Here is a 21,451-nt window from a genome sequence, read left to right on the forward strand (position 1 = left end):
TGACATAAACTGGTGAGGGAAACTAAGGTGTTGTTTTGTTTTGTTTTGTTTTGTTTTATGTATGCATGCCAGCAGAGGGCACCAGATCTCATTCAGGGTGGGTGTGAGCCACTATGTGGTTGCTGGGAATTGAACTCAGGACCTCTGGAAGAGTCAGTGCTCTTAACTGCTGAGCCATCTCTCCAGCCCCAGAACCTAAGTTTTTGCAACATACCAAAACATTACTGTGGCTTTAAATGATCAACTATTAAACCTGCCCTAATGGTACCACAACTGTATGTGCTACACAAGAGAATGAGAGATCATCTTAGCTACATGCCAAGAGCATCATTTCAAAAATAAAAGCCAACTACTCTATTCAATTAGTGGGTAATTAAAAAATAATATGCAACTGCCCAGAATGCCCCTCCTCATCCCTACAGGGTTTCACTGTGTAGCCCTGGCTGTCCTGGAATGTATTTTGGAGATCAGGCCTCAGAGATCAGCCTGCCTCTGCCTGAAGAAGAGTGCTGGAATTTAAAGGTGTGTGCCACCAGAATGTTTTTTAGTACACAATTTCAATTTAACTTACAGTCTCTATAAGTGAACACTTATCGGGCAAGCTACCAGGTAACACACTCATAAAATCTCAGCACTTTGGGAGGCAAGAAGTTGGACATTTTGAGATTGGTTTAGCTTTATAATTCAGGTTTGTCTCCAAAGAAAATCACTTCACATAAACATTGAATATAGTTATCTGGTTCCTACAAGGTTTGTTTCCTTCAACAAACTTTCTTTTCTGAGACAGGCTTTTGATGAGCTGGAATTCTAAGTACTTACCAGATGACCTTGAACTCAGGATCTCCTGCCTCTCCCTCTCCACAATGCTAGGACTAAATAAAGAATTTACAACCAGCGGTGGCCTTTACAGCACTCGGGATCTCTGTGAGTTAGAGACCAGAGACGAGCCTGGTCTACAAGAGCTAGTTCGAGGACAGTCTCCAAGCCACAGAAAAACCCGGTCTCAAAAAACAAAACAAAACACACAACCAAGCCCAGCCTTCAAGTAACTTTTTTTAAAATATCTATTATTGGGGCTGGGGGGATTAAGAGCAGTAGCTACTCTTCCAGAAGTTGAGTCCAATTCCCAGAAACCACAGTTGTGTAGATACACAAAGACCCAGTCTCCAAACACACAAAAAAACAAACAAACAAACAAAAAATTATTATTGCCAGGTTATGATGGCACACACCTTTAATCCCAGCACTTTGGAGGCAGAGGCAGGCAGATCTGAGTTCCAGGATAGCCTGGTCCACAGAGTGAGTTCCAGGACAGTCAGGGCTACACAAAGAAACTCTGTCTCAATGTGCAAAATCAAAAAAAACCAAAACAAAACAAAACACCAAGTTGTTCACTACAACTAAGCACAGCACAAGCAACTAGAATGACTTTCCCAAGTCAGTGTTTCATCATGTTGCTCAGGCTAGCCTTGACCTCCTGAATCTGAGGCCTCACAGGTGCTGAGTTTATAGGCATGGGCCAACATCCCTATAAACTTCCACCTTTTTTTTTTTTTTTTTTTTTGGCTTTTCGAAGCAGGGTTTCTCTGTGACTTTGGAGGATATCCTGGAACTAGGTCTTGTAGACCAGGCTGGTCTTGAGCTCACAGAGATCAGCCCACCTCTGCCTCCCAAGTGCTGGGATTAAAGGCCAGCGCCACCAACACCTGGCACCTTCCACCATTTTGGAGACAGGGTCTTGCTATGTAGCATTGGCTGTCCTGGACGCATTAGGTAGACCAGAATGGAACCCAGAGATCCCCTAGCCTCTTCCTGGGACTAAAGACATGCACAACTACACTTGAATTCCTTCTTAAATTAAGTACAACCAGGAAATATGACCAACAGAAAACAAAGCAGATAAGCCTCAATCATAAATACCTTTTTCTTCTACCCAAAGAGACTGAAGAAAGCACTAAGAAAATCAAAATCTAAATGGTCTCAGGGAAAAACATGCTTATTCCAAAGATCCACCGGGAGCACAAGTAGATAATGTAAAGAACTAGTAGTCCACAAAGCTTAAGCACTAAACTAACTACAAGCACTAAAATTAGACAGTGTAATAGTCCTATTTTTTTCCTTATGTGGCCTAAAACTCCTTTTTCTCAAGCCTACCTAGTCCTGTTAACTGCAGAGCTACCCCAGCACTCAGAGACTAAAGCAAGAAAATGGTAATTCAGTACCAGTCCGGCTACACAGGGCTACATATTTAGACCCTGACTCAAAATAATTAACGATAATGAGCCACAAAGGTGACACATCTTAACCTGGTACCTGGAAAATCAGGAGATAGAAAGAGGTCAAAACCTCTATCAAACCACAGGAAGCATCCTCAAGAATGCTCTGGAGTCAGATTTTGCATGTAAGGGTGCTAGTTACACAAACCAATGTACTGGAGTTTGATGTCCAGGACCCACAAAGTTGACCACTACTACAACATGCTGAGTAATAAATGAAAATCTACTAGATGGAGCAAAGAAACCATCCAAGCAGAAGACTGGTAGCTTACTTGACAAGACATATCTTGTCTTGTCATTATCTGAAATAATCCTTGCACTCAGAAGTCTAGTATTCAGTTGGGGAAAACAAAAGGGAACACACCAACAAGTATTCCATTATAACCCAAAATAGAACCATATACAGGCAGATAACCAAGAAATAAAAAGATCAGAAGATAATTTAAAAAGTGAGCTGAAGGAGCTGTTGGTGGTGGTACACACCTTTAATCCCAGGGAATGGGAGGCAGAGGCAGGTGGAACTCTGTGAGTTCTGAGGTCAGCTTTGTCTACAAAGAGAGTTCCAGGACAGTCAGAGCTGTTATACAAAGAATCCTGGGGGGGAGGGGGGGTGCGGATCTCGGAGAGCATGGAGGATTGAGTGGGTTACTACTGGGTTTGATTGAGGGGAACATGAAAGCCAGATTGGTATCTAAAAGAACCTTAAGTGATCAAATTACTTCTTCAAGGCCAGTGTGGCAGAGCATGCCTATAATCCCAGTAGGAGATAAAGTAGGAAGATCATTAGTCAGGTCTTCCTGGCTACATTTTCTCAAAAATTAACTGTGTAAATAATAAAGTTAACACATTCGCTCATCCTTTCCCTACTCATCCACTTGGGGAATGTAAGAGGGGGCTGGAGAGATGGCTCAGTCTTGTTAAAAGCACTGCCTGCTCTTCCAGAGGTCCCAAGTTCAATTCCCAGCCACAACATGGTGGCTCACAGTCATCTATAATGGGATCTGATGCCCTCTTCTAACATGCAGGAATACACGTAAGTAGAATACTCATATACATAAAATACATGAAAAAATAAATCTTAAAAAAAAAAAACTCCCTAGAGATTTTTTTCCCGTTAACTATGAACTCTTGACACTAAAAAGTCAGCTGGTAAGCCCAGCACCTGAGATGGACACCAGAAATCAGCAGGTCAAGGTGATCATCAATACAGTTTCAAGCCACCCTAGGCTAAATGAGACACAAGAAAAAAGTAAATTATGTGAGAGTCACAAAACAGAAAAGGTATAAAATAAAATCCGTCATTAATAAAAAATTTAAAAGCAGGATGTCCTTTAGATGGCTCAGTGGTTAAAAGCACTTATTCTTGCAGAAGAGCCAGATTCAGCTCCTAGCATACACATGGCAGCTCCAGTCCCAAGGGATCCAAAGCCCTCTGTAGGCACCAGGCTCACATGGCATGTTGTACACATACACATATGCAGGCAAAACTCACTAAACAAATAAATAATAAAACTTTAAAAAAAAAAAAAGGTCTGAAGTTTTTCTAAAGAGTATTAACAAATATATCTGGTAGGACATACATCAAGTAGTAGGTGGAATGTTAATGCAAACCTAGATTGGTTTTTGTTTTGTTTTAATTTAACACTGATTTGGGGCTTTTAAGTTCCACTACCAGTTATAAAAAAGTATTCTTACAGACAAGGAGCAGGAACATCTACCATAATTTTCTAGTATAAACATCCTTCTTGAGTGGCTGAGATATTTTTTTTTCATCTATCATTATATCTGTTGGGTTTCCAAAACCACCCAGTGAAAAATACTGCCTATTCACATTTTAGGGATAAATGGAGGAGACCAAGTAGATGAAAGGACTAGTTTAATGTCACACCGACACTCAACTACAGTCAACTTTCAAGTTAGCAATTCGTCTTCTCTAGGAGATGTCTCTTTTAAATAGAATAAGGAGTTAGAAAGAGGGCTATGCAATTCAGAGCCCTGGCTGCTTTTCCACAGGATGGAGAATCCCAGCACTTACTCAGTGGCTCACAACTGTCTGTAACTCCAGTTCCAAGAAATCTAATGCCCTCTTCTGGCCTCAATGGGGACCAAGCACACATTGACACAGACATACATGGGCAAAATTTTTACATATAAAAGATTTTTCAAAAGCCAGGCAGTGGTGGTGCACACCTTTAATCCCAGCACTCAGGCGACAAAGGCAGGCAGATCTCTGAGTTTGAGGCCAGCTTGGTCTACAAAGTTCCAGGACAGGCTCCAAAGCTACACAAAGAAACACTGTCAAGATTTTTCAAAAATAATATAGACCCATAAAACCTTAACCAGACAACATAATACAACCGGCGTGAGTTCCAGGACAGCCAAGGCTACACAAATAAGCCCTTTCTTCAAAAGAGCAAAAATAAATGAATGAGTAAATAAATATATGATAAATAAATAAAAATTCCCAGGCAGTGGTGGCACACAACTCTAACCCTAGCAATTGTGAAAGAGGCAGAAGAAGAGAGATCTCTGAGTTCGGAGGCCAGCCTGGTATACAGAGCAGGTTCCAGAACAGCCAGAGCTGTTACAGAGAAATCATATCTAGAAAAACCAAAATAAATCGCTTCAGTTGGTGTCTTTCGCATGGTGTGCTCTAGAGTTACAAAATAAGTGGAAAAGGGAATTTGTGCTGAAGAGAGAAAAAAAGATGCCTGAAAGGAACATAACACACTTAAAAAGTATTCTCAAAAGTAGACAGTGATGTGTTTAGGAAAGATGTTAGAAATAGTAACTGTGATGGTACCCAAGCATTGCAGGAGAAAAAGTCTTGGAGGACGACTTGAAAATTGAGGCTGAGATTAAAAGAAACAAAGACTCTTCTAGAAGAACATGAACAGTGTGGATGAACCAGAGGCAGAGAAGAGTGAAGGCAAAGAGACAGAAAAGACTGAAAGAAAAGGGAAACAAAGCAAAGGGCTTGACCTAGTTGACGCTTCAAAACTGTAGAGAGCTGCATGGGACAGAAGTCTGGTTAGAAAGTCTGCAGTAATTTAAGCTCTAACTAAATGAAAGTCATTTGTTTTCATACTTTAATTCGGCTTTATTTCAGTAACTCAGAACCAAAATAACTCATTTGTTTTAGGAGTTTGAGTAAAATATCTTCCAAATAATTTAATAAAAAAATTTACTTCCCTCAGTCACAAAGAACTAATTTTTACTTTCTTCTACTCTAATTAGACTCCCATCCATTTTAAATACTTGCTCTTTTTGTTTGTTTGAAGACAGGGTTTCTCTGTGTAGCTCTAGCAGTCCTAGAGCTCAACTCTGTAGACCACACTGATCTCGAACTCAAGAGATTCGCCTGCCTTTGCCTCAGGAGTGGTGGTACTCAAGGCGCCTCCTCCACCCAGCAATTTTACAATAGCACTTTCTGAAACTACCCAGAACTCTCAAACTTGTAGAAAGTATATGTAAAACTAAAACACCTGACCATCAGAGAAAAGGTGAATGTCAGCTGAGCAGACTTAAACACTACTCACAATCCTGAGACACAGTGAGGCAGATGGAAGCAATAATAAGAGTGCTGTAATTCTATCAGTACAGTTGTAGAAAAACAGTCATATACAAAGCCCAGCAGCAACTATGTTACAAAATAGAAAACCATACCAGGTCTTGGATAAACATGGAACAAGGAGTAAATTACTGTCTTAAGATTTAATTTAATACCGAAAAAGCTGCATAAGCATAAAATGGGCTCTAAATGCCCTGCACAATTTATTATCCATAAATTTGCAATAGCTCCAAATGCGACACCAACAAGACCTCATATACAGGCCTCTTGCCTTTTTTCTAACACAACTAAGACCTTTGTTTCCAGCATCAGTTTTTTACCCTACTCAATAATAGCTCTTTCAGCTTTCTACCACGTATTTTTGTTTTGGTTTTAGAGATGAGATTCTAAGCCTCAACTTGCCGAGTCTTTAAAAAAAAAAAAATTAATGCCAAAAATATCTAAGAGTCAAGAGCAAGTAAAAGTTAAAAGACACCACAACAAGGCCTACAAACCGAAGAAAGCCTGGAGATCGGGTGATTTGGCAGCCCAGGCCAGATCGCGAGCTCAGACTAGGGAGACAGGAGAGCGGTTAGACCACTCGGAACAGAGTCACTGCGCTATCAACCGCCCCCCCACCCCCACCCACCCCCACGTTTACCTAGTAACATTCCGCCCCCAATTAACGAAGCGAGGACACCAAAACCCAGAACCCCGGCAAGAAGCGACAGCTAAAATCTCTCCCAGACAAAATAAAACGCATTAACAGAAACAAATCTGCTGGACGGGTGGGAAGCCGTTTTCCTCTCACCTCCGAGGTAATCAATTCCCTCCCGTCCACCTAGAGAAGTTAGCCACCCCCACCCCCACCCTCATTTTTTTTTTTAAATTCTACTAATGTTTCTCCGTTCTAACTAATTAAAGCTTTCTCTTATTCCCGAGGAAGTGAAAGACAGACGGCTGGGTCTTAAGAAACCTTCGTTTTCTGAACATCCCCGTAACTTGTTTCCCTAATCTCAAGGAAGAGTGGAGGGGACGGACAAACGGTGTAATAGGTTTTATGTAATCCACACATATTAATCGCCCGACTCGCGTTGAATGTTAATACGATTGGGATGACAATTGGCCCACCTCCCTCACCCAAGCCCCGGTTAACCTCGGCGTCCTAGGCCCCTGCTGGTCGTCTTAGGATGCCGCTTCCCTCAGCCAAGTTTCTCGGCCTCTACCGCGGCCCCTGCCAGCCCGGCAGGCACGTCGTCGTCCTCCCTCAGCCTCGACTTGCCCAGCTGGAAAACCCTCCTCCCTCCCCGCGCCAGCTCGGCCCGGCTCGCCTGCCCCCAACCGTCCGTCCCCCCTCAGCAAGACGCCCATTACCGTGGCCCCGGTCACTCCCGCCTCTCCCTCCTCAGACCCTTGCCTCACAACAGTTGTCACTCGAGCTGCTCCCTAGTTTCCATTTCCGGGCCGTCCACAGCCCAGAGCCTGCCTTTCCCTGTTTCCGGGCCCCCCGTCCCATTTCCGGGGAACCCTTGCCGTCTTCACGCCCCCCACCTGCACTTCCGGCCCCCCACTTTCTCTCTTCCTAGACGCCCTCCAGGCTCCAAAGACCATTTCCGGTCCCCTCCCGGCCCCCGCTGGGCGCCCCCAGACCCGCACGCCCTACCCAGGTTCCGCCTAGGGCCTTCCTCATCGCGGGAGGCCAGAGCGGGGACCCAGCGCCCCCCCCCCCCCCAAGCCGGTCGGCCCCGGCTCCTCAGGCCGCCGCGGGCTCGCTCGAGCGCCTCACCCGTCAGCCTCGGGCTGGTCCCTGCGCGGCCCCGCCGCCGCCGCCAGCCGCCGCCGCCAGCCGCCAGCCGCCGCCGCCAGCAAGCCGAGCGAGAGCCGCGTCGCCACGATGACACGAGCGGGGCTGCCTGGGACTTTCGGGCTCAGGCTCCCCAGTCCCTTCCTCAGCCCCCTCCCCCAGAGGCCCAACCCCGCCGCCCGCTCGGAACGGCGTCCCAATTACCTAGTTAGGCCCCAAAGTCTCCGGTCCGGACTCGGTGGCGCGACGGCAACTTCCACGGGCTCCCCCACCCCCCCCAGCGGCGGGCGGCGGCGGCGGCGGCTTGTCCTCCCTTCAATTATCAGCTGAGCCGCAGCACCGCGCCGCCGTGCGCCTCCGCCCGCGCCGCCTCCCTCCCCGCCCGCTCCACTCCAGCCGGGGACTACTTTGTCCTGAGGCTCCGGCCCGCGGGATCCTCCGCAGGACCAGCCCCGCTCCCTATTTACAGCCCGACATGCCGCCGCCCCTCCCTCCCTCCCCAGCGCTGCGCTCCGCTCCGCTCGGCTCCGCTCGGCTCGGCGAGCAGCCTCCAGTCTCCTTCCGAAGATCCCTTCAAGGGACCAGGAAGGGGACTTGGCGCTGCGCTCCGTATCCCTCCGCTGGGGTCACCCCCGCCCCTCCGCGCCAGCAGGAACTAAATTCCACTTGGGGTCACCCAGGACCTGACTGTAAAACACCTCCCAAGGCCGGGATCCTCGTGACCCGTGGTAGAGGAAGCCACCACCCCGAGTTAAAGCTTCTCCCCCGCCCCCACTGCCAAGGCAAAAGCGGGGCTTCGCTTCAAAGTGGGGCTGCGGCCCCCCTGACCCCGGTCAAGCCCCGCCCCTTCCTGGTTGTCCTAGCGACGGCGGTGGCGTCCCAAGATGGCGTCGTGGCTGCCGGATACTCTGTTCGAAATTGTAGGACAAGGCCCGGCGCCGAGCAAAGACTATTACCAGTTGTTGATCACTCAGACTCAGGCAAGTACGAGCCGCGGGTTCCTGTCTCTCCTGACCCCCCCTTCCCCGCCCGGCCGGGCCCCCGCGATGCGGGCCGCTCCAGGCAAACAGCCACCGTGGCCTGCCGGAAGCGCCGCGTCCCAGCTCACAGCGAGAGATCGCCCCTCGTCACCTCTGCTCCGCGGCCCGAGAGTCGGTTCTCTCCCCGAGGCCGGCTCGTCCCTGGCGAGCCTTCCCTGCCTCCCCCGCAATGCCGTCCGCTGCCCTTCCTACCTCCCGGCTTCCTACCCGTTGCGTTCCCTCCGCGCGCCGGAGAAAAACAGGCGTCCCTGCTTGCGTGCCGCCTCACCTCAGCGTGGGAAGGAGGGAAAGAAAGACTCAGCCAAGTGTCCCAAGGAGGAGCCGGCAGGGGGAGAAAGGGACGGTCTCTTCAGGGTAGGACTTAATCCTGGGGGATTTTTTTTTTTTCTTTAATAAAGAACCTCGAGTTTGCCTTTACAATTACCACATCAAAAATCCTCTTTCTAACAGGAATGGCTGACTGAAAGGTCTTCCCTTACCTTGCTGGATCCCCTTCTATCCCTTTGAAAGTGGAAGGGGGGACAACAAAAAATGTTTCAGCTGCTCTGCTCATCAGCCCCACCCATAATGACATCTGCTCCACAACAATAAGAACTGGGATTATGTTATCGCTAGAGTAAACTAACCCCGGAGGCCTTTTTTTTTTTTTTTCAAGTGTTTTGGTTGTCAGGGGTGGGCTTTAGATAATGTATTGTGGCCTTGAAATGCTCTGGTTGAGCCTGGCCTCCTCCGAGAACACTGCACACATTCCTGGCCAAGCTTATCCTCGTCATTAAGCTGTTCATGCACCCCAAGTTTTAATAGGCCATATTCCTATGAAATTAAGTTTAAAACCTTGTGTTTGTTTGGGTCTGCGTTTTGGCTATCCCTTCAGGGTTTTTTTTTTTTTTTCCAGGAGCCCTCAAACAAAAGAGTAATGAATTAATATATTTTAACCTATAAAACAATAATGATATGTGCATTTACTTTTCACATAAGACCTAATAATTCTGCAACTGTAATACTGCCTTCAGTTTTTAATTTTTTAAACCCTTTAAGAATTTGACAATTAAGATTTTGAAGGTTTTTGTTTTGGTTCGGTTTGGTTTCTTTGTTTTTGGTTTGAGACGGGATCTCACTAGATAGCCCTGGGTGGCCTGGAACTCAATCTGTAGACCAAACTGGCCCTGAATGTAGAGAAATCCACCTGCCTCTGCCTCCTGAATTAGGCACTGCACCCACCTTGAGAGGTGAGAATGTTGTTGGGTAGTTTGGTTTGTTTGATTTTTTTTGTTTTGGGTTGGTTTTTTTTTTCCTTTTCTCCTTGGTTCTGTGAGGGGTGGAACCCAGGGCCTTCTGCTTGCTGGACAGTTTTACTCGTGAGCCGGATCCCCCCACCCCTATTATCGTAAAAATCTTTGATCCTAATAATTCTTCTCTCTTTGTATGACTGACCTAAGACATAGGAGTCTTTTGGAATTATGTTTTTCCATTTTCATCTACTGTATGTTAGCTCAAATGTTAATTTGATTTTTAGTTTACAGTCTTTACTGTATCTTTAAAATTGTTCTTTGAATATTATCTAGCCTCACAAGGAGGCCTCTCTTCCTTTCACCCCACCCATGATCAGTGACTTGAGAATATGTTTACATGCTATCCTCTTAACTAATTTGTTATTAACTTTTGTTTTCATTTTTTTAAGACAGGGCATCCTTTAGCCCATCTGTCTTGAACTCCTTCCTGATCATCCTGCCTCTGCCTCCCAAGAGCTGGGATTATTATAGACATGAACCACAATGTCTGGCATTCTTTAAAAAAAAAATCACTTTTTATTAACAGATCTTTAAACAACTGATCTTTAAACTAGGAATGGTGGCACAGACCTTTAATTGCAGCACTGGAGAGGAGGCAGAGGCAGGAGAATCTCCAAGTTCAAGGCAAGTTTGGTCTACATAGGAAGTCACAGGCAAGCCAGGGATACTTAAAGAGGCCTTGTCTCAAAAATTAATATGATAGCCACGCCTTTAATCCCAGCACTCGGGAGGCAGAGGCAGGCAGATCTCTGTGAGTTCAAGGCCAGCCTGGTCTCCAGAGCGAGTGCCAGATCAGGCTCCAAAGCTACACAAAGAAACCCTGTCTTGAAAAACCAAAAATAAATAAATAAATAAATAAATAAATAAATATAAAAAGAAAGAAAAAAAAACAATTAAGAAACAAACAAACAAAAAAAAAAACTTCTTGTGCTAGCAAGATGCCTCAGGAGTTAAAGGCACTTGCCACAAACCTGAAGACCTGAGTTTGATCCGGAGAGAATGCACTCTCACAAGTTTCCCTCTGACCTTCACATGTATATTACTGTCGTCATGTGCTCATGCCCCCCCACAGACACACACAGACACAAGAGACTATCATAGACCAAGTAGCCTTGAATTCACAGAAGCCCCCCACCTCTATCTCTGAGAACTAGGATTAGAGGCATATAATACTACCACCACACCTAACCATATTTATATTTTGTCCTCAGTCTCTATTTAGTCCAAGCTGACTTCAAACTTGCCTTAGTACCAGAATTGCAGGCATTCACTAACCATACCTGGCATATGCTTTTATTCTTACAGAGGCATTCTCAATGAATAACTTAAAGCTATAAAAGTACATCTCTGTAATCCCAGCACTCAGGAAGCTGAGGTGGGAAGATTTCAACTATAAGGCATTTGAGGACTACTTAGTAAGTTTGAGGCCAACTTAGCCTACATAGCAAGACCATCTCTGAACAGAAACAGGGACAGCAAGATGGTTAAAGGCACTTGCTAAACCCAGGACCCACATGATTGAAGGAGAGAACCAACTCCCTAAAGTTATTTTCTGACTTTTATATATGCACCATACATAATACACACACACACATAAATATACATACAAATAGATACAATTTTAAACTTTATCATAAATATAAAACAACTTTTGCAACATAGCTTGAGACCAGTGTTCTATTCTCAAATCTTGCCTTTATTATTATAATCCTAAGGCTTAGAAAAATGAACACATTTTTCACAGCCAGGCAGTGGTGGCACAAAGCCTTTAATCCCAAAACTTGGGAAGAAGAGGCCAGTCTGGTCTACAGATCAAATTCCAGAACAGCCAGGACTTACACAGAAAACCCTGGGGGGGGGACATTTTTCTTTTGTGGAGTGGGGTAGGGAGATAGATAGATTAGATAGATAGATAGATAGATAGATAGATAGATAGATAGATAGATAGATAGATAGGGTCTCTCTACATAGTTCATGCTGGTCTAGACCAATTAACCTTGAATTTACAGAAATCTACCTACCTCTACCTCTGAGTGCTAGGATTAGAGACATTATCACCATCACCACCGCCACCACCACTATATGTAGCCAATGTACTATTTTCTAAATGAAACATTCATCCATTGTTCTCACTCTAGTTTTAATAGTGTGTATATTGAATCTTAATGTTACGAGAACTAGTAGATCGGGAGTTGGTGGCTCACGCCTTTAATCCCAGCACTTGGGAGGCAGAGGCAGGCGGATCTCTGAGTTTGAGGTGAGCCTGGTCAACAGAGCCAGTTCCAGGACAGGTTCCAAAGCTACAGAAAAAAAAAAAACGATGTCTCAAAAAACAAAAACAGACAGACAAAAAGGGCTCAATAGTTAAGAATGCTTGCTGTTGCTGTTCTTCTAGAGGACCAGAGTTTGGCTCCCAGCACGTCGCTCATAGCTACCTGTAACTCTAGGCACCACACCCAAACACAACTATACTTTCTTTATATACACAATTAAAAAAAAATAAGTAGCTGACAATGTGACACGTGCCTTAAATCCCAGAAGTTTGAAAGCAGAGATAGGTAGATTGAGACCAGCCTGGTCCACATAGTGAGTTCCAGGACAGCCAGAGCTACATACAGACGCTGTCTCCACATCTCCCCACCACAAGTCAGCTCCCCACTTTAGATTCATTTATGTATTTTCTCTCTGTAACAGCCCTGGCTCTCCTGGAACTCACTTTGTAGGCCAGACTGGCCTTGAACTTACAGAGATATGCCTGCCTCTGCTTCCCAGCTGCTGGGATTAAAGGTGAGCACCACCACCAACATTTTCTGAAAAACAAAACAACAAAGATAGAATTTTTATATGCATGGGAGTTCTGATGAGGTTCAAACTCAAGTCTCTGTGTATGATAGATCAACATTACCAATGAGCTACACCTTCAGACACAGAAGACAAAATATTTGTAACAGTAGCCTTCCTATCATCTGGGGGCTGAAGAGATGGTTCAGTGGTTAAGAGCACTGGCTGTTCTTGCAGAGGATCTGGGTTCAAGTTCCAGCTCACAATTGATAGATAACTATCTCTAGGTGATCCAAAACCCTCACACAGACACACAGGCAGGCAAAACACCAATGCACATAAAAATAAATAAATAAATCACTTTTAAAAATTCTGTCTTTTACAACCAGGGCTACACAGAGAAACTCTGTCATGAAGAACAAAAACAAAACAAAACAAAAAAACACCCTCTGTCTTCTTTATCCTCAAGTGGAAGTGTTGCTTCAGGTGGCCAGAGCCAGTGACTTTAAGTTTAATGTAGAAAGTTTTCGAAACAATAACCATGGACTAAGGAAATCAGAAGTGGTTGATTCCACTTCTTGTAGCTAATAATATGAGTAAGTGATCCTCTCAGGACTATCTATCAACAGGTAATGCTCACTGCCACAGATAAAAGGAGAATGGGGCAACAATGTAGTCTTTTTTATTTTATGAAACCCTACCCAGAACTACAAAAACCTGAAGTTATAGGAATGTTCTTCTCTTGATATTGTATTTATCTGGCTTTCACAGAGCCCTAGGTGTGATCCCTACCAACACAAAAAACAGGCCTAGTGGCACATACCTAAGGAGAAGGAGGCTGGAGGAGCAGAAGTTCAGGACCACCTTGGCAGCATAGTTTTAGGCCAGCCTAAGCTATATGAAACACTTTTCTACGCCTATGCCTACAAAGAATAGAAAAGTAAAGGGTTGTTCTTTCTGCTTTGTTGAATATAAGACAAGTGGAATATTAGGTAGGAGCTGGGGGTGTGGCTTAGTGTGCTTCACCCACTGGGAAGAAAAAAACAGGACAAAGTATTATCTGACTAGCTTGACTTGGTCCCAAATGAGGAGATTTCTCTGGTAAATTGAAATCGTTCAACAAGCAATAGGTTGAATATTTTGGGAGGTGGATAGACACAGTGGACTTGATATGGGGGTATTTTTCCAAGAGGACCCAGGAATCAGAATCATGCTTTTCTGGACCCCATCCTCTCACACACACACACACACACACACACACACACAGTCCCCATCCTCTCACACACACACACACACACACACACACACACACACACACACACACAGTCCCCAGAGCCACATATACAGGGGGAGGAGAGCACAGAGATTTATCTGTTCTTTACTTCTGCCTACTTTTCCCATGTCCCCATAGGAAGTCTGCATATGTCCCAGCGCTAATGTCCATTTTACCAGCCACAGCCCAAATGTTTCCACCTACACACTACTGTCCAAAAGTCAGGCTCAGCTGTGTTCTCTTGTCCTCTGTCCCTTGTCTGTGACTTGCCCAGCCTCCAATCTGACCCTCTTAGCCCTTTCCTCCTCCTTCGCTGTAGCAGAGAACATAGAGCCCAGCTCCATCCATCCCTCCTGGGATGTTTTCATTTTACCCACTGAAGTTATTCACGTCTTCCTGCACTTCCTGACAGCCACAGCCACAATAAATACCCTTCCCTACCCCACAGGTTGGGTCAGGTGTTTATAATAATAAACGGCATTATTCTTCTATTCCTCATGTCTGACACACTTTAGAAAAATGGTTCCCAACCCTGTGACACTCCAGGATGTACCTAATTAGAGTTGTGAAATGGCTTCTAATCAGAAATTTTAAATTCCTTTCAAGTGGCATAGGGCACTTTGGGGAGGAAGAGGGATGACTTGGTCCAACTAAAAGGACTAAACTCTTGGAAGTAAGTGTTCAGTGCTTAGCCATGTAATAACACAGTCACCAAGAGGCCCCTCAGCCCTCACTTCAGAATTCCATAACACCTGCGCAGACCTCCACCCCCCCACCCCATCTCCTGCAGGTGAGTAGTTCACTCAGCACCTGTGAACACCTACTCAATCTGCTCTCACCCCACATTGCCACAGATCGGCTACATAATTATGTGGGGCAGCAGAGCACTTAATTGGGAGCCACTGAGTCATGGATCCTTCGAGTCCTCCTGCTACTGGGCAAGCTCTTGACCTGGGGCAAGCAAGGCTCTTAATTTATCTGGTCCCCAGTTGCCTCATCGGCATACTAAAGTTGCTAGGCTTAAAAGATCACTAAGGTTGAGTGCATCGCTAAAAGGTTTTCCTGTGACAGTGGTGTTCAGTCCTAAAGAAAGCACTAGATTTTTCTTTCCCTTAGAATAATTGGATTGACAATGAGTTTGTGTTGGTAGCTGTGTGGCCTCCTTCACCTACCTCATGTGCCCTTGTTTTTCATCTGTGAAATGAACAGTTCTACCATGGCTGCTTTACAGAACAAGAACCAAGTGACAGGGGAAAGGCACTTGGGGCCAGTGTTTCTCAGTGGCAGGTTTCATGATCAAGATTGGGAGTCCTGCACAAAACAAAATGATATTTGCTACTGCTTTCTGGGACTTCTCAGACTTTAAAATCCTACTGTGAAAATCAGACTGATGGCATATAAAAGAGGGTAGTGTAGAAGAGGTGACTATGATGCAAGTTGTTACACGCGCTCGTGCATGAAGTGGTCACAAAGAAACCTATTGCTTTGCATAATGAATACATGCTAATAAAAACAGAACAAAACCCTGTTGTGTCATGAATCTCCAAGAGGAGACTGCAGCTGAAGCTTTTTCCCCAGTCATGTGACCCTGGAATATCCTTCCCTGAGGCTTTTCAGGAGTGGAGACTCTGAAATGCTCTTTGGAATACAGCAGGAAATACCAAAGCAGCCAACATCACCTTTTCCATGAAAAGAGCTGGAGTAGTTAATCAGTCAACTGTCAGTGATTTTCTTTTCCTTGTATATTTGCACAATCAGCTTATGCCTCCACAAAAATAATAAGTGGTATTTTCATTGGTATTGCAGTTAGTGTATGGGTAAATTTTCATAAACTGATATCTTGTTAATACTGTGTTTAACTTTCCCTTGCAAAATATCTAGGTATATAATCTTACTAGGTGATAGTGTAGAAATAATACATTTATTTTCTTGTAGGTCTTCTTCCTCCTCCTCTTCCTCCTCCTCCTCCTCCTCCTCTTCTTCTTCTTCTTCTTCTTCCTCTTCCTCCTCCTCCTCCTCCTCCTCCTCCTCCTCCTCCTCCTCCTCTTCTTCTTCTTCTTCTTCTTCTTCTTCTTCTTCTTCTTCTTCCTCTTCCTCCTCCTCCTTCTCCTTCTTCTCCAAATTGTGTGTCCTGTTTATGCTTAGCAAAGGGTAGATGACACTAATGATTCCAGATGTGAAGCAGGCACTCTACCACTGAGCCAAACCCCAGCTCCCTGAAGTTGGCTTGTGTTTCTAGTAAATTTTCTTCTGCCTAGAGATCTTCCTAAGTCAGCTATTAACTCAAAGTGTGTATCTGTAGATGATTTTAGATTTTTCTATGACTAGTCCATCTCATCTATGAACATTTCCTTTCTAATCATATTTAGTCCCTGGTATTGGGGGTGGTACTTTGTGAGAGGTTTTTCAGGTTTGGGCTGTTTGTTTGTTTGTTTGGTTGGTTGGTTGGTTTTGGTTTTTTGAGACAGGGTTTCTCTGTGTAGCTTTGGAGCCTATCCTGGCACTCGCTCTGGAGACCAGGCTGGCCTCGAACTCACAGAGATCCGCCTGCCTCTGCCTCCCGTGTGCTGGGATTAAAGGCATGCACCACCAATGCCCGGCTGGGCTGTTTTTTAAGGTATTTACTTTGGGGATAGACAGATGGCTCTGGTTGAGAGCAGTGGCTGCTCCTCCAATGGTCCTGAGTTCAATTCCCAGCACCCACATGGTGACTCACAACCATCTATAGTGAAATCTGATGCCCTTTCCTGGCATAAAGTCATGCATGCAGGTAGAGGATTCATATACATAAAATAAATAAAAGATACTTACTTTATGGATCTGAGTGTTGGTCTGCATGTATGTCTGTGCACCATGTGTGTGCCTGGTGCCCTGAGAGGCCAGCAGGCAGCTTCTGATTCTCGGTGCTGGAGTTACAGGCCATTGTAAACCAGCATGGGGTCCTGGGAACCAAACCTGGACCTTCACCAGAACAGCAAGTGATCTAACCCTGAGATGTCCCTCCAGCCCCTTTTGTTTGTGAGAGAAAGTCTTACCATGTATTCACCTGCTGCTAGTCTTGGATTTCTGATCCTCCTGCCTCCACCTCCTAAGGTCCGGGATCACTGTCTCACTCTACATTGCATCCACTCTAGGTCTTTGTCCCTGCCATGTTTATTCCCGTAAAGATTTCACTAACATTTCAAATAGAAATGATTGTTTGTAGACTTATGGGAAAACTTTCAGTATTTCACCACAAAAATGTTTGAATTTGGCTAAAGTTTTTTGTTTGTTTGTTTTCCCCTGAAACAAGGTCAGAATATATAGCCCACACTGGTCTTGTCATTATTTTATTTTCTTTACTTTTCATTATTTGTGTGTTTAAGTGTGCATATGATATATATAAACAGCCTGATACAGTGACACACATCTATAATGTAAGCACTCCTGCAGGAAAATGGAAGACAGAGGCAGGCAAAACACCCCAAAGCTTAACACTGGCATCAGTCAAAGAGATATTCTGCCTCAAAACAAGGAAGAGAGAACCAGGTTGTCCTGTGACCTCCACACAATCATTGTGGCACACACATGCTCAAAAACACAAAAATAAAATTTGAACAATTTTTTTAAATGCTTAGCAGTCTTGACTATGTTTTAAAAAAAAATCCAAGAATAGGTGCCTGGGAACAGGATGTTTGAAGTTCAGCTTTTTGGTATATAAATAAGGACATGCAAGGATGAAAAAGTCCATTAAGTCACAGTGGGTGTGGTCCTGAGGCCCACTATATTTCTATCCCACCCGCCCCCCAAAGAAACCTTCTGTATTAGTTACTTTTCTGTTGCCATGATAAACCATGGCCAAGGTGACTTATAATTGGACTTACAGTTCCAGAGGGTGGACAGCATGGCAGTAGGAACAGCTGAGGTCACGTCTGGAAACAAACACTACTTAGACAAAGAAAGCAAGAGGCAAAGGGAGCAAGCACCAGTAGGAATGACACTAGTCTTTTGAAACCTCAAAGCCCACCTCCAATGACACACTTTCTCCAACAAAGCCACACCTCCTAATCTTTCTCTAGCTGCTCTGCTAACTGTTGAGCAAGTATTTAAACATGTGAGCCTATGGGGTCCATTCTCATCCAAACCACCACACCTCCTAAGAGATGTATTCTGGAACCTCAACCCTTTTCATGCCTTGTTGCAAGCCCCATGACCTTGCCTATCCTTGAACCTTTATATATGATCCTACTGAAAGGCAGGGCCCAAGATCCATTTATAAAAAAAAAAAACCTTGAGAGCAACAATACGTATTGCATCAGCAGCCCATACAGGACAGGATAACCTGAATAAGACCACCACCACCACCTACTCCCACCCCCTGCACTTATAAACATTCTTTGGAGATTGTATCTTGGATTCTCCAACTTAAAACCAGCAAGCAGTGTTTGAGAATGGATGGGAAATGAAGTCCAAAAGCAAGCAAGCAGAAGGAAGAATATTTGTGTAAATGGTTCACCAAGTTTATCTTCCACATTAAAATACTTGCATTAGTCAGGCATGGTGGTGCATGTCTTTAGGCAACAGCAGGCAGAGCTCTGAGTTAAAGGCCATCCTGGTCTACATAGTGAGACCCTGTTTCAAATAATAATAGCAATATATGTGTTTGTTGTGCTGTCCCATTTACAGCTATTTTATAGATTACTACTGTGGTCTTCTGACTCAATAGAATAGTGTCACCCTTGTAAATATGAGATCAGATGGGTAGCTTAAGGCAAAAAAAAAAGCCTATTCAAGTGTGTGAGCCTATGGGTTCACTACTTTCAATTTTTTTTTTTTTTTTTAATGCTGGAGGGATAGCTCAGTGGTTAAAAGCACTGACTGCTCTATCAAAGGACCCAGGTTTTAATCCAACACCCACATGGCAGCTCACAGCCATCTTTAGCTCCAAGGGATCCAATATCCTCTTTGGCCTTCTTGGGTACCAGTCACATACATGCAGGCAAAACACCCATACACATAAAACAATAAAATTAATTTTTAAAGATTTATTTATTTATTATGTATACAATGTTCTGCCCGAGTGTTGCCTGCAGGTCTTCCGAGGGCACTGGATCTCATTATAGATGGTTGTGAGCCATCATGTCGTTCCTGGGACTTGAACTCAGGAACTCTGGAAGAACAGCCAGTGCTCTTAACCACTGAGCCATCTAAAATTAATTTTTAAAATAAGTAAATTTCTGGGGCAAGTGCAGTTGAGTTTTGCTGTTAGACTACACTGAGAGGGAAGGAGGGCTGAGCTTGTGGAGTCCTGCGAAACCTGCCCCATCAGCCTGATACTCATGGACCTTGGGTGGACCAGAGGCAGTGACAGTCAGCTATGATGCCAACGCAGATGTCAGGAGTAACTACAAGTTGGAGGTGGCCATGGCAGGATCAGTGTCTGGATCTGTCACTAGTGCCCTGATCAGCCTTTTGGACATCATCAAGATCCGTTTCCAATTCGGATTGAACCAGTGTCCAAGTGACCCCAATGCCAAATACCACAGAATCTTCCAGGTGACCAAGCAAATTCTGCAGGAAGATCTGGACCGCTTTCTGGAAAGGGCACATTCCAGCCTAGATCCTTTCCATAGCCTATGAAGCCATCCAATTTTTATCATTTGAAGAGCTGACTGAATTGCTCTATAGAACCTACTTGTATGAAACTCACGAATTGTCAGCACACTTTGTATGTTGTGGCCTGTCTGCTGGCTCAGCCACCTTTGCTGTGCACCCTGTGGATGTCCTGTGCATCTGCCTCGAAGCTTGGGGAGCCCAGATCTATAACACCTACAAGAGGCCGAGTCTACCAGGTTCAGGACCAAGGGCCCCTTGATCTTCTACAAAGGCTTGTTTCCCACCATGATTGCCAAAGTCCCCTTTGTGGGCCTGCAGTTCTCCTGCTACTGGTCCTTGAAGAATGCCTACAACTGGGTCATACCTCCAGATGGAAAACAAACAGGGAACCAGAAAAACCTGCCTTATGACTGGAGATCTGGAGTCATCAGCAAGACCCTCACATATCCCCTGACCCTCTTCAAGAAGTGCCTGCAGGTGGGAGGGTTGGAGCCTGCCCGGTCTGCCTTTAGCCAGGTGCAGAGCTACAGGTGCGGAGCTACAAGTGCCTCCTGGACCTCACCTAGCAGGTGCTCCAAGCTGAAGGCACTCAGGGCCTCTTCAAGGGCCTGTCCCCAGCCTGCTGAAGGCTGCCCTCTCCATGGGCTTCATGTTCTTTTGGTACAAGCGTTCTGTAACCTCTTCCACTGCATAAGGAGAGAAGACAGCTGAGAGCGCCTAAGATCTGCACTGGAAGCACCTCCCCCGACAAGACTTGTTCTGCGCGCATACTGGACTGGATGGCTGCTGCCTGGTTGGCCTTGTAGGCCTGCTGCCATGGGTATGAAGAGTCATTCACAGCCGATGGCAGAAGGGCAAGGGTCTCTTCCGAAAAGAACAGAGAACGGAATGCTTGGGCTGTAGAAACAAGGCCACCGAGAAGGAGCCTGGTATTGTTTCTCCTCTGTCAGCCCAAAAGGAGTCAGCCATCTTCTGCTTTGTAGTCCTGTTTTGTGGGGAGAACTCTCCCAGACCTGGTAGGAGCATATCTTGAGTACAGAGGGATAGGACTGGGCTCTTTGCAGAATTCTAACCCACAACTTGGTCTGTTTCTCCTACCAACTTATTTAATAGTCATTAGAGAAAATGGCACATTCCTCATAAATAAATAAATAAATAAATAAATAATTTCTGGTGGTTGAGGCTAGCAAAAGCAGCAGTTTTTTTATGCATGAAATAATGAAGAATAAGGGTCTGCCAAATGTCTCAATGGGTAAGTTTTGTATCCCAGGCTGATAACCTAAGTTTAATCTGACCTGGAAGACAGACAGAACTGCCCTCTGACCAACACACACACACACTCAAACATATACCCCCCACACATACACACAACATACACATAAATAAATCCTAAAAATAAATAAAACCTGGTCTACAGAGAGAATTCCAGGTCAGACAGTGCTACATAATGAGACCCTGTTTGTTTTTTAGTTTGTTTTTTTGTTTTGTTGTTGTTGTTGTTGTTTCCTTTGTTTGTTTGTTTTTTGGCTTTTCGAGATAGGGTTTCTCTGTGTAGCTTTGGAGCCTATCCTGGCACTTGCTCTTGTAGACCAGGCTGGCCCGGAACTCACAGAGATCTGCCTGCCTCTGCCTCCTGAGTGCTAGGACTAAAGGCGTGCACCACCAAGGCCCAGTGAGACCCTGTTTTAAAAGGAAAAAAAAAAGTGAAGAGGAATTGAAAAAGACACCTAACATCAACCGCTGGCTGCTATACATGCCTGCACATACACATTTAGAAGAACAAAGAAGACTGAAGGTGGAAAATAGCACAATGGTAGTATAGCCCTTGCCTAGAATATTC

General features: G+C 44.9%; 2 protein-coding genes and 1 pseudogene across 15 annotated transcripts in view; 2 read left to right on the top strand and 1 right to left on the bottom strand.

Moving 5' to 3' along the window:
- The window catches only part of Trip12 (thyroid hormone receptor interactor 12), a 118,031-nt gene extending 109,130 nt beyond the window's left edge, over positions 1-8,901 (bottom strand). For 5 of the 13 annotated variants that reach the window (XM_027397409.2, XM_035441076.1, XM_035441075.1 and 2 more), the window contains exon 1: positions 7,835-7,968. The gene's annotated coding sequence lies outside the window, so the exon portion shown is untranslated. Of the gene's footprint in view, positions 1-7,200; positions 7,319-7,612; positions 7,635-7,834; positions 7,972-8,877 lie in introns of those variants that run through there. The other 8 variants (XM_035441081.1, XM_027397411.2, XM_027397403.2 and 5 more) reach the window with 6 other exon arrangements.
- Positions 7,994-21,451, top strand: part of Fbxo36 (F-box protein 36) — a 52,613-nt gene continuing 39,155 nt past the window's right edge. Inside the window, exon 1 of one of the 2 annotated variants that reach the window (XM_027397415.2) lies at positions 7,994-8,610. In XM_027397415.2, the coding sequence (XP_027253216.1) occupies positions 8,106-8,610 (505 nt within the window). In that variant the 5' untranslated portion in view covers positions 7,994-8,105. The remainder of the gene's footprint in view (positions 8,611-21,451) is intronic. The other variant, XM_027397416.2, reaches the window with a different exon arrangement.
- Positions 8,677-20,977, top strand: LOC100753863 (annotated as a pseudogene).

The sequence above is a fragment of the Cricetulus griseus genome, chromosome 2 (assembly GCF_003668045.3).
Source record: "Cricetulus griseus strain 17A/GY chromosome 2, alternate assembly CriGri-PICRH-1.0, whole genome shotgun sequence".
Lineage (NCBI taxonomy): Eukaryota > Metazoa > Chordata > Mammalia > Rodentia > Cricetidae > Cricetulus > Cricetulus griseus.